At 32.8% G+C, this 13724-nt stretch overlaps 1 protein-coding gene across 1 annotated transcript; it reads right to left on the reverse strand.

Annotated features, from left to right (window-relative positions):
• Positions 1-918: 918 nt before the first annotated feature.
• LOC125583811 (cation/H(+) antiporter 17-like) lies at positions 919-5097 on the reverse strand. The gene is made up of 4 exons (XM_048751316.1): positions 4770-5097; positions 4406-4608; positions 2493-3494; positions 919-2309 (listed from the first exon to the last, which is right to left on the reverse strand). The coding sequence occupies exons 2-4, from the start codon at positions 4595-4597 to the stop codon at positions 1029-1031; spliced, it is 2475 nt and encodes an 824-aa protein (XP_048607273.1). The 5' UTR covers positions 4598-4608; positions 4770-5097; the 3' UTR covers positions 919-1028.
• Positions 5098-13724: the final 8627 nt, after the last annotated feature.

Here is a 13724-nt window from a genome sequence, read left to right on the forward strand (position 1 = left end):
AACATAAAATAAAAATATAACATATAAGGTTTTCTCATTTTTATAATTTAAAGTCGTTTTAAAAAAATAAAACCATAACATATAAGGTTTTCTAATTTTTGTAATTTAAAATCATTTAAAAAAAAATTAAAATATAACATATAAGAAAAAAATCTAATTTTTTATTATATGATTAATGTGATTGTTTAATTTTTAATAATATAAAATTAAACAAAAATGAAGAAGGATGCATAAAATTGTTATCAAAATTTTATTATTCATAGTCATTAATTGTCATATATATGTTAATCATATTAGGTAATTATGTAGCTTTTATTTAAGGAAAGAATACACGTTTTTTATATTTTGGGTTAATATAATGTTCCCTGGTAATTGGATTTGGACCAACATTTTTTCAATTGATTCTTAAGCTGCCACGTAATCTAAATTACCATCCTAATTAAGTGACACCTAAACAGAGTCTCTTTTTAATTAATACAAGCTTAAGGTGATCTTCAGTTAATATATAGGGGATTGTAATGTGTGATTAAGGTTCTTTTTGTCTGAAAGCATTTTGTTACTTTTTTGTTTGCTTGTTAAAAAGGCATTTTGTTACTAAATTTACAATTTAATCTTCAGTTATATATAATTATTATTTTCAAATTTATTTCCATGAAATATTTAAGTCCTTTCCCAATTAATTTTCTATCGTCATCGGCAAACTACCTACATGAATCTTGCACATTAAACAATTAGCATCAAGTTCTTACCGAATTATAACATGAATTGATGATCACATTAAAAATCCACCTAAATTTAATTCCTAAAATGCTTTAACAATAACCACTGATTAATAATGGTCTCTATAATTATACTTCCTCTTGGTTAATTTAATTCAAATGTTACGAACACCTACCATATGTAATCAAACGTTCTCTCTTTTGAAAACATATAAATCATATATTCAAATTTTTTGTTACAACATGAAACAGATGTTATTATACAAAGTCAAATGTTTTGACCAATTAGAATCCCAAAGAGAAACTTCCCTAAGGACTCTCGGTATCCTTAACCGGTGATTCTTCCTCCGTGACGCTCTTCAAAACTCCCACGACATGAGAATCACATCTTGCTACGTACTGCTGCACCACCAACACCGAGGCCACCATCGAAACACTTTCACTTGACGTTAACAAGTTCCCGACCGGACCAAGCTCTGGCGTGTCGCTTCTTAACACGTTTAGTCCCGACGCAACTGAACCATCAGGTGACTTCCCCACCAAGAAAAGATTGCTTCTTGAATATTCTTTGATAGCCTCACAAACTTCTTCGTGACATTTCACGATTCTCTCTTCGTAAACGATCTGAGATACAGAATCAGAATCAGAACGAGAGGTGTCTTGTTCTTTGATCTTTGCTTTAAGTTCGGTAATAGTTTCTATATCAGTCAATCTGGTCTCCCCTGAGCAAGAACCGGCTTGATCTTCGGTTATCTCTAGCTTCACATTTTCCGGTTTAAACTCCTCACTAGGAATAAACCGAACAACGGTTAACGTTATACCAGGATGTTCCGCCATACGCACCGCAAACGCTAACGCCTCGCGATCATCATTCCCTCCAAAAAACAAAACCGTTATAGCCAACGAGAAATCGCTGGACGCGACACGAGTCGTACCACCAAGACCACGATCAACAAGAATCGCGACAGAACATGGAGACTCATCCATAACCTTCTTGTTGATCGAACGGTAATCGTTCCTAGTCGTCTCCCATGTTCTGTCCAGCCTAACGTGCTTGTGAAACGGAAGAATCACCATACCGACGCTTTTGCGTTCAGCGCTTCGGCATATGTCTTCATGTATAGTCGATATCGCTGAGATCGCCGTCATTGGACGGACAGAGACACGGCTGAGTCTCCTGAAAGCCTCGAATGCAACCACCACCATGTCGGAAGAGCTAGTCCCAGGTTTGTCTTTGTTCCAGAAAGGGAGACCGTTTTTTCTGACCTTGTGGGCCATTAGTATAGCTGATGATCTCTCGGAAAGCTCCATCAGATGCATCGCGTAGACTGATAGGCTTTCTTTACGGTTCGTGCCTCGGGACGCTTCTATGAGGTTGACTATGGTGGGAATGTTCATTATGCTGTGGAAACAGAACATGAGACGGAGCGGTTTGTTCGACTGGTTCGTTTCCTCGACCGTTTGGTTCTTGAAATTGCCTTTGGTTATGGATTTACCCGGTTTATACACCGCTAAAACCAAAGGAGTCGTCATGAACGTAGTGAATATAGCCATTAGTACCATTATAGCAAAGACTTGGTCGTTCAAAACCTGTGGAGAAACATTAAATAATTAGGTAATTGCGCGAATATTTATACAAAATAGTTTATAGTTCCAATTGGTGACACGTTGAATTTTAATAAAAGTTATAATTCTATGTAAGTTGCAGTAAAAAGTATGTGGTAGAAAATATAAATTTATGTAATAAGTTTGCTGTAAAAATATGTGTCTTACCCCTCTGTCTTTACCAATGTTAAGGACGATGAGCTCAACAAGACCTTTCGTGTTCATCAAGAAACCGAGTGCTAACGACTGGTCAAGTGGAACTTTGCAGTAAAGAGAAACCCCCACCGTGCCGACAATTTTACCGAAACAAGCAGTAAAAATAACCAAAACCAAAAGCCCCCAAGACTGAGCTCCTTGTATCGTCGCAACATCGGTCTTCAAACCGCTTGAGACGAAGTAAAGTGGCAAGAAAAGACCTGACACAAGGTCCTCAACTTTCTCAACAAGAGAGTTCGCGAAGTTACCTTCTTTAGGGAAGATAACACCGATCACAAACGCACCGAACAAAGCGTGTATCCCAATCAAGTCAGTGACAAAGCTAGCAGCAAGAACAATACCTAACGTGTAACACACGTATTGTTCTTTAACCGGTTCCCCTTCAGGACAACGTTTAGCTATCCACTTGATCCCCGGTTGCACGGCATAGATACAGAACAGGACAAAACCACAACCAGCTAGAAAGACCCATAGAGAAGTTAAAGGAGAGTTCCCATCGCCGGAGAGAGCCACCGCGAGAGCAAGTAGAATCCAAGCGGCCACGTCGTTAACCGCAGCAGCGGACAAAGCTATCTTCCCAATATCAGTTGTAAGAAGCTTGATCTCAGCGAGAATACGAGCCAATACGGGAAAGGCGGTGATGGAGAGAGCAACGCCCATGAAGACAAGGAAAGGAGCTTTGCTAACACCATCAGCAATGGAGCTACGGAGAACAAACGAAGTTCCAATGCCGAGGATGAAAGGGAGAGTGATTCCTGCTAGGGCGATGGAGAGAGCTTTCTTTCCTGTTCGCTTGAGGGACTTAGGGTCGAGCTCGAGACCAACGAGGAAGAGGAAGAAGATGAGTCCTAAGTTTGCAAGTGTGTCAAGAACCGTCAGACTCTTTGCTGGGAAGACTGTGTTGAGAAACTTCGAGCTTTTGCCAAGAGCTGATGGACCAAGTAATATTCCACCCTAAAAACCCAAAAGCAACAAAATAAAAATTACATTCTATTTTCACATATACAAACAAATAAAGAACATTGTATAATTGTATACCCTTTTAGAAAGATCAACATTAAAAAAAAATGTTTCAAAATTTTTACATTTTCTGTGCATTTGTATTGGGTATTTACGGTAAACTATAAACTGCAAAAAACAATTATTTTATTAAATTTTTGTTGGTTGAAAATTATAAGAAACTGTTAATTACAAAGTAATGAATTTATAATAAATATCAGTATGTTTTTGGATAGTTAAAAGCAGGGGCGGATCTAGGATCAAATATAATTGGAGGCACACACATTTTTTCACTATACATATTTCTTGAGTTGGAAGCACTTATACAAATATTAAGCTAATTGTTAAGAAAAAATGAAAAGTAGATGGGGGACACGTGCCCCCGTAGGTCCTTCTCTCCGTCCGCCCCTGGTTAAAAGTTAAAACACCAAATATGCATCACTATATCTAGTATTTTTTTTTTTGAAATAAGAAAAGTATGCATTTATAAATCAATGTTGTGAAATCATATGTTTCAACATTATTGGAACGTGTGGAAGATTGGAAGTATAAAAGAAAGGCAAGGAGCGGATATTATAAATATAATGTGTGTGTAGTACACACTCAAGGCTTTAACGTGTTAGCGAATTCTGCGGAAGAAAATGGATATTCTGATCAAAATGAATATTCTCATTGAATATCCCGACGACTAATTCAAGATTTGATTGGTGTGGAGTTATTAGCAATAATGCTCAATTTTTTTAAGTCTTTCTCGGGTTAGTAATCCTTAGATAAATGAACTATATATCAAACTGGTAACATCTTTGACTTTTAGTTACAACCCAAAACGAGTTAAGATTTGATAAATGAAATAATAAGAAATGTACCACTATCTCGGCGATGACACGTGGTTGCCGGAGAGGGCGGAGGAGAAAAGCAAGAACACGAGTGAGAAGAAGAACGATACAGATTTGGAGTATGAGAAGAGGCAACGCGTAATGCAGAGGATCATCTCCTTGGAAGACTCCATTAGAGGTTGCTTTCATCGTTCCTGAACATGTTGTCCCGTTCGTTCCCATACCTTTTAGTTCTGCCGAAAATTTAAAAGTTTTTACGAGTTAGTCATTTTCTTTTTCTTTTTTTTTTTGTAAAAAAGCTTAGTCATATTTTATTGATAGATACAAAAGAAATATTGGACATAAAGAGCATATTAGTACACGAAATATCGATAGAAAAACATGAAATACTTACGGATGTTAATATCTGAAAACAGAAACGTGAGGGAAAAGTAAGAGTAGGGAGAGAGATGGAGTATCTGGCTCTTACTAGGGTTCCTTATATAGCCTCCAGTCTAACGAGATTACCTGTGATTGCGCGGGAATATTTCTTCTTTTCTTTTTTGAAAAATATATTATCTGGCTAGGGTTGACAACTGACAATAGGTGCTTTCTGAGGAAGTCTATATGTATTTTTCCATTATGGGATATGTAAGTGTACATTCCTTTTAATTTATATTCTTCTTAACAAAATATTTTTGGTACATTGTTGTACATTTATAAATAGAATCAAGTTTTTATTTCTATTTTTGTTAACAGTGAAAGTTTCTGACCAATAGTGATTTTTTTAACATGGATTCTCAATATATTTATAGATATTTTGAGGTAGATTTCTTGAATTTAAAATACTCAACCTAATAAATTAAAGTATCAATAATTTTCTTTTACTTTGAGAACTTCTAAAAAATACCTTTAATACTAGTGTTCTAGCATTTAATCTCTTTCCGTTTTGGTGTCAATCTTTACTATAAAAAATTTATATATCAAAAAGGTGGTCTGAATCTATATCACAAAGTAATTAATTTTACACTACCATTCGACCATCAACACTTTGGTAAAATAAAAGGTAGCGATGTACTATAAAGTACTTAGTTTGTTTCTTGCATTTAAATAGAAAGCCCTTTTCGGTTACAAAAAGAAAATGAGAAAATAACTAGGATAGCACTAAAAAATTTTTTGTCACAAATATAGCCTTTAAGAATAAAAATGATCAAAATAGCACTTAATGTTTTATCAAAAGAGATAAATATACATTTATACCCTAATGGTAAATTAATTTAGACATTAAGGTTTAGAGTTAAGGGGTGGGGTTTAGGATTTAGGGTTTAGGGTTTAGAGTTTAGGGGTGAGGTTTAGGGTTTAGGGTTTAGAGTATAAGGGGTGGGGTTTAGGATTTAGGGTTTAGGGTTTAGAATTTAGGGTTTAGGGTTTAGAGTTTAGGGGTGGGGTTTAGGGTTTAGGTTTAGAGTTAAAGGGGTGAGGTTTAGGATTTAGGGTTTATGGTTTAGAGTTTAGGTTTTAGGGTTTAGAGCTGGGGAGTGGAGTTTTGGGATAAGATTTCAAATTTTGAAAAATAAAAAAATTTTAAATTTTTCAAAAGATAAAATATTATTTTGATCATTTTAGTTTTCGAGGACTATTTTTGTGACATAAACTTAGAAATGTGCTATTTTGGAGATTTGCACAAAGAAAATAAAAAACTCTTCTGTCAAAAAATCTATATATATAAAAAAATGTTGGTCTCTCTCCTGTGAAGACACCTCAGCGCCACGTCATTAAGTCGAGTGTTCTGGTCTCGACACGTGTTTGTCAACTCCAAAGTGCTGCGTTTCAATTAATGGGATAAGTTTAATTTGGGCTTGCTAAAAACCAAGAAGTTTGACTTAAGATGAGCCATACAGCAAGACTATTATTTTTAAAGTTGGTCTGTACGAAAAACATTATTTGACTTAGGTTATGACATGTTTCTTCTTCCTCCCGCTAAGAAAAAACTGCGGCGCTACTGTTCTCTGTTAGATTTATTAAATACAATTAATGTTTTCATTAATATCACCGACCCACTCATCCAAGACGTCTCATTCTATACATCTCCTATCTCAAATTGTTGTGGATTTACACCTATAAATAAGTGAGTTCAATTCAGTGAAGATCATCACTTTTTCCTTCCAAATCATTCCGTAGATTTCTACAGTCTTTTTTCGATTGTCGGCAACAGATTATTCTGTGTTGATAGCTGCTTGATTATGAAACAAATGTTGATGTAGATTTGCTTGATAATCAGCTAGAGTCTGTTTTCCAGTTATTTATTTCCACCAGATAACCAGTCTCCGATCTAATCGAGAAATATTTCGAGACTTTGTTCTTAATTCTCTTATGTCTTGCGATTGATAGACTCTACTATCAGGAATAAAATCTCATGTCTTCAGGATTCTAATCCTAATCTCTCCTCTTAGTTGATGCAAATTTGGTACTTTACCTCCTGATGTTTCCTGGTTTGCCAATTTAGCAGATGATTTCTTTCGTGCACTCCATCTCTCGGATCTTCGTCAATTTTCGACAAAACCAAAGTCTGCATGTATTTTCCAGAATTGACTTTTCCTCTACTTGATTGGGTTTTGATGGGCCTCTTCGTGATTCTATCCAATGGGATACTAACATGGGCAACTGGTTTCGTTGATATAAAACTCTGGGCTATTATAATAATAGGATTTTTATTTGAAGTCTCAATCGAATCTGCCCCATTGGAGATGTAATATTTTACACTTCTTTGTTTCAATTGAATATCAGCTCTCAAATAAATAAATAAACTGAAGAGATAAAGACGCATTTGATTTTTCTCAAGGCCTTTCTTTTAAGATGATGGTGACGAAAATATATATTAAAAAAATAGAGTAAATAGCTTCTTTACGACTGTCCGATCATATATTTTTCTTAACTTTATTGAATAGAGTTATTTAGTAATGTTAAATCAAAGCCCGATTCAAAGAAATACAAATACAAAGTAGTAAATGCCAGTTTTGTAATTTGCAATTTCTTTTATTAAAAAACATTATTTCTTTTGAACAATAGTTTTTTTTTACTGAAGCGAACAATAGTTTCCTATTAAGTTCTGTATTTATTGCGGAAAACAAATTAAATAATGCATTTTCATTTAATCTATACACTGTATACTGTCTGTAAATGTTTTGAAAATCTTCGTGACAAAAAAAAACTTAATTTTGATCCATTAATTTGTCTTAAAAAAAATCAGTATTCATTTAACTTTTAGTAAATCCATAAAACCCTAAAAATAAGAGAAAATAACAAACACATGCCACTTGGGTTTCAATTCAAATAGCACCAGACTTTCACGTGCAAGTGAGGTAGTTTCCGTCTCTTACTTTTTTCTTACCTCTTCCAATAAAACACAAACATTATTTTTTTTTAAACACAACTTTAGTAAGTAAACTATTTTTTTTTGTGTTCCAAACAAAAAAAAAACTATTAGCGCCAAACTTATGAGTTTATATGGTCCTAAACAGGTTGTTGCCCTTTAAAAATAAGAGAACAAACGGTCTCCGACAATCTTTATGTGAGCTTCCAAGTAGGGCTGTTAAATATTTCTTATAAATCACTGGAAAAATATGAAACTTAGGGCTGAGACTTAAATTGCATGTTAATTTTGAACTCAAGTGATTTTCCAAATAAAGTTAAAAATTTCATGTTAATTTAACATCCGAGTTAATACTTACAGTACTAAAAACATTCAAAAAAAGTTCAAAATCGTCTACCTATCATACCACCACTAAAAACTCAATATTAATTTTGCAGGGCCACATAGGAAAACCAAAAAGAATTGTCATATTAACCCAAACAACATTTAAAAGACAAAATTTAAGGATCAGTTCACGGACTTAAGCTTCCTACTTTAAAAGGGCCAAACACTAAAATTGAGATATAACAAATAAATTATTTAGATGTTAATATGTAATAAATTACTGACATTAACTAAATGTGATTTTTTAAATACTTTAATAAAAAAAACTCAACTGAAAATGATATAATAACTCAATCATAGTAATATCATAGAAGCAAAAAGTCAAACAAAAATTATTTACAAATTAACTAACCAATAACTTAAATTAATAAAATAATATATTTCATACGCACTTTTTGCAAATGTGAACCTAAAACAAAAATTACAAAATTATATAAAAAATAATAACATAGATCACAAGTAAAATATATCCCGTCCGTACGGTGGGCCGACCCTAGTATATAATATAAAATACTTAGTTTTATTGATTTTGTATCTATATCAAATATAGGTTTACAATAAGTACGCATGAGAACTTGAGAATCCATAGTTTTTACGTAGGGAACCAACCGTAATTTATTTTTCTCCAAAAGTAATTCACCCACTTTATTAAAAAAATGAGATATAACGAGTATATACCAAATATATATTTTAGAACTAAACGAATTTGAAGTAGCCAGGTTAAAAATAATAATACAAATAATATATTTCAACGCTTACTAAGATGCTACTAAAATAAACTAGATCATTAAAGTTAATCAAATGAGATGATACATAAATTTGACAGGATATCATTCAGGTGGGGAAAAATTGAAAGTCATATTTGTGTACTTGCCACTTGTAAGATAGGCAAAAAATATGCTTTGCTTGTCTAAAGAAGTAAACAAATAATTAAAAGAAAAAATATACGTTTGTCAAATATATATATTAGACTTCTGTGAAAAAGTGTCAAATGTAGTTCTCTCTCTGGTTCAAAGAAAAAAAAAAGTAGTTCTCTATTATCGCCATCATTAAACATCTTTCTATCAGCTTGTGCCAAAAAAAAAAACATCTTTCTATCGGCCTTAAGTTGACCAAAGCTTCTTGATCGAGTTTTACCTCGCTCTGAAGCACATAAGCAATTCCATTTATACACATAAACACAAAATGAATATGATTTAAACTTTCAAAACAAAACACCGATCACCATTTGTTTATTACATACTCCGTCCGTTTCATTTTAATTGTATTTTTAGGTTTATATACACATATTAAAAAAACATTAAGTTTTGCATATTTTCAAAATAAAAATATCATTACTAATACATCTAACTATATTTCAACCAATAAAAAAATAGATCAGAGAATATTGTCAATAAATTTTATATTGAAATTCTAAAACGACACTTATCTTTAAACAAAAATTTTATTCTACGACGACAATTAAACTGAAACGCTGAACTGATGTAAATTAAATGGAATTTATTATAGTTTATGTAGCACAAGTGAAAGAATAAGACAGTTAGTTTCTAAGATTTATGTTCTCAATTTTTTGGACAGGTGTAGCTCAACCCGTCATATGTGGTTAAAGCGTGAATACATATAAACGTTCGAATCACACTCACCGTTGCAATTACACAGTCAAGATGAAATAATGATCCATTTAATTGGGGTCTCAGTCGGCTTTAGATGGATTGGCTATTTTCTTTTGGAACCGATCGATGTACCGGGTTGAACGTCTTCAGGTTAAATGTTTACCATGTACGTGTCGCGCGACCTGCGACTTGCGATTAAGATTACGTTCGTTTACGTGTCGCGTGACCTGCGACTTGCGACCTGCGACTAAACCTGCAACATGCGACTAAAACTATGTTCGTTTACGTGTCGCGCGACCTGCGACCTGCGACCAGTCGCGCGATCAAAATTTTCTTAATTTTTAGTCGCTGTTTTTTAGGGCGACTTGAATGGGAACCCGCGACTGGTCGCGCGATCAGTCGCACGACATCAAAACGAACAACAATCTGCGACTTGCGACATGCGACCAATCGCAGGTCGCATGTTACGCGACAGCAAAACGAACAACAACCTGCGACCTTGCGATCAGTCGCAGGTCGCATGTCGCAGGTCGCATGTCGCGCGACACCTAAACGAAGATGGCTGTTATAACGTATCCTTAGTATAAGAAACTCTTTTAATTTGACCTATATTGGCTGGAATTGAATTTACTTTGGGTAGGGAAATCTGTTTTGGGTCAACTTGAACCCTTATACTATATTAAGATTGATTAAAAAAAAACTACTAATAAAATAGATAAAACTTCCGGTTCAAAATGACAAGTATAAATAAATATGTATGCAATTTTCGAATCATCAAAAATCTAACATTCAATGATAGGGCTATTTTTGCTCTAAATATAACCTATATCATAATCCAGGTAGTATAAAAATGTTGAGAATGCAATGGTATATATTCCCTTATATATTTTTAAACGAAAACTTTGCATTATCCGTTCGATAACTTAATTAAATAAATCCAGTGATACCTGCTGCAATGTCAGATTCCAGATTCAGAGTATTATCATTTAATAAGTTAATGTCAATGCTCGGTTGATTGAAAACGTAACATAAAATAATGTTGGTTGGCTATTGAATCACTTAGAAAAGTTAATTATTGTTGCCCAAAAAAAAAGTTAATTATTATATCTAAAATAACTATAGTGGTGCATAAACTATTGTCAAATTATTGCCAGGTCTCATAAAAAAAGAATTATATTAATGATTAATGTTTACATAGATTATCATAAACCTTGAGTTGTCCAAAAGTTTGGGATAGTCTTGAATTGTAACTATGACTCATACGAATATGTAAGAATTAACTAACATATCCAAATTCAGTAATGTGTGTTAATTAGTGTATAAAGTAGAAAATCGTGGTACAATTCTCTGATCTACGCTTTGATTGTGCAGGGTGCAGGGTGCAGGCTGCATTGCACACCTGTAAGTATTTTGCCTGTCATGGTGAAATGGTAAACCTCTAAAAACTTAGATAAGATTAGTTTTCAAATTATAACCAGAAACAACTATAATCAATTCAAGAAATTACGAGCCGGCAAAATACGAAAAATATACAAATAATGGAGTTTTGGATACGTGGGAAGAAACTAAACGTCACTGACACGTGAACGTGTAACGTTTCGGCCATGCTAAAAGTTCATGTCATTGTTAAATCTTTAAACAACATTAGATTAATAGAATAATTACTTACTAGTCATATAAATCGCTTTCATCCGACATTGTCAACCAATAGCTTGATGATAAAACCTTAGCTGACTTACTTTTCTATATTAAACTATATAAAAATTCGTGTTAACTTTCAACTTCTAGTTTCATAAGATAATCCGATGGATAGCATTACTCAATTCTTTAATTAGTGGATCAAACCGTCAGAAAAATAAAGTAGTTCATCTTTTTCACTCTCTCTTGTTGTACTGTGGATTTCTATATTTTCTGTGTAAACACACGCAAAAAAAAGAATTTTTTTAAAGAAAAACAAGACTGGCGGCTTTTAAGAAAATTAGACACCGATGATGAAATACTTAGCAATCATTCTACATTTTATAATGAATTTTAACAGAAAATATATAATATATAATATATGAATGGTCATGGTGATCATACATACATAAGACTTTCCTCCAGGCAATGACGTAGTTTATACAATGATTATTCTTTTGTATTTAAACTGGGTCCACCTGAGAAACCCATTCTTATCCCACAGATGCACATAGATCATATTACGGATTCAATTGGTGTTTTAGCCGAGTAGTAAATAAACTCCGTTAATCAATCTACGATACATGATCACTTTCGAATATTAAAACAACCAGACATTTGAAATTTAAACTATGTGTCGCTTACACAGTCTTATAGGTTTAATCTATTACATTATCGATTATTGAAATGAGTTGTTATCAATAAGTGTACAATCGATCTCAGATTTGTAGGTGTAGTTGACATTACAATCCATTATAATTAATACTAGTTAACTATAAATGTGTTGAAACTTAAGACAAACAAATGTTGTTAATGTTTAGGAGATTCCCAACAATTAAAGAGAATGTTAAGTTAATTAGGGGTTTAGGTGTTTAGGATCTAAGTTGTGCTATGTTAAGTTTTTTGAGGTTTTAATTTAAAATCAATTGTTTTTCCAAAAAAAATTAAAATCAATTGGTAATAAGTAGATTGAACCAAACTTATATATTTCTTAAATCTGTTTCATATTTTCAAGTGAGATTTTCTCTACTGCATCCTCATTTCCATCGAACAATGTATATTTTCTTTGGTTAATGAATCACAACAATATTCGTTTCTGGACAACTATTAGCTATGAAATTTTACCCCAAAATCAAATTAACTATGGATTAAACTGCAATACTTCATATTCGTTGTAACTTGTTTTAAGATTATTCAGTTACTTACGTAGGATTAACCATTAGAATGTAAATGACATCTCCTAAACATTATTTGAAAAGTGGCTTTTTGCTTGACAAAAAAAAATGACTTTTTGAATTTTATTTATGTGTCATCGCCACATTCATTTACGATAGAAAAATGACATAGTTTAATGAAAATGATGAAATCTTTTTAAAAACATGCCCAATTGCATTTATGAAGTTTTACATTTTTGGCAAGATGCTTTAAATATAACAATAACATATACATATTACCACTAATGAAAATTTTAAACCAATAATATATTTTAAATATATAGTTTTTTTACATTAACTTAGAATTGGAAAATAAAAATATATAAATGTTTTATAATTTTTCAAAACCAGTTATGAATATAAATAATGAAAGTTACTTACATTTATACTGAAAAAGCTAAAAAAGTTCTTAGAAATATAAAAATTGAATTTTTACTTTAGAAAAAATATATTTTCAAAATTTTATTATCACGACTCATGACGCAGAAAAACTCCTAATAATGAATGAATTTACAAGTTTTAAAGTTTTTGGTGTGAGAAACAAGTACTCTTCGCGAAATATTGGAGAAACCAGTACTGAGCATGGTTTCCAGAGGAAACTTTAAGAGGTAACATTACAAAACAAACACGTGTGCTTAATATTTCTAACACTTGTCATGGTGAAAGAACTTGACTGCCAAAAACAGATCACTGGAGATTCAGGTGTAAACGTGAAGAGGCTAGCTAGAGCAAGAAACTGATGCCAAGATCGAGCAGTCGGAGAACAACGAAGCTTCGAGGATTTCCAAAGATGTTGTGGAAATGCTTCTGAAACATGTGAGCACAGTGAAGAACTGTCATATATGTCACACACAAGCAAATCATCAACTCTAAAATTGGTTTAAAGTGTTGGATTTGTTCATTCGTTTATTTTAATGTTTTGTGGGTTCTGGATTTGAACTGTTGCTATTGATTTTCTGTTTGTGTCTTGTGTTGTTGTATATTCATATCTCCCTAAGATGCTTAGAGCATGATTATCCTAAAACCTCTTCTTGAGTCTCTTAATATTTTTTTAATAATTTTAAATAGTTAAAGTGAGATTAAGAGACACAAGTAAGAAACCCCTACAA

Source organism: Brassica napus, chromosome C3 (genome assembly GCF_020379485.1).
Source record: "Brassica napus cultivar Da-Ae chromosome C3, Da-Ae, whole genome shotgun sequence".
Taxonomy (NCBI): domain Eukaryota; kingdom Viridiplantae; phylum Streptophyta; class Magnoliopsida; order Brassicales; family Brassicaceae; genus Brassica; species Brassica napus.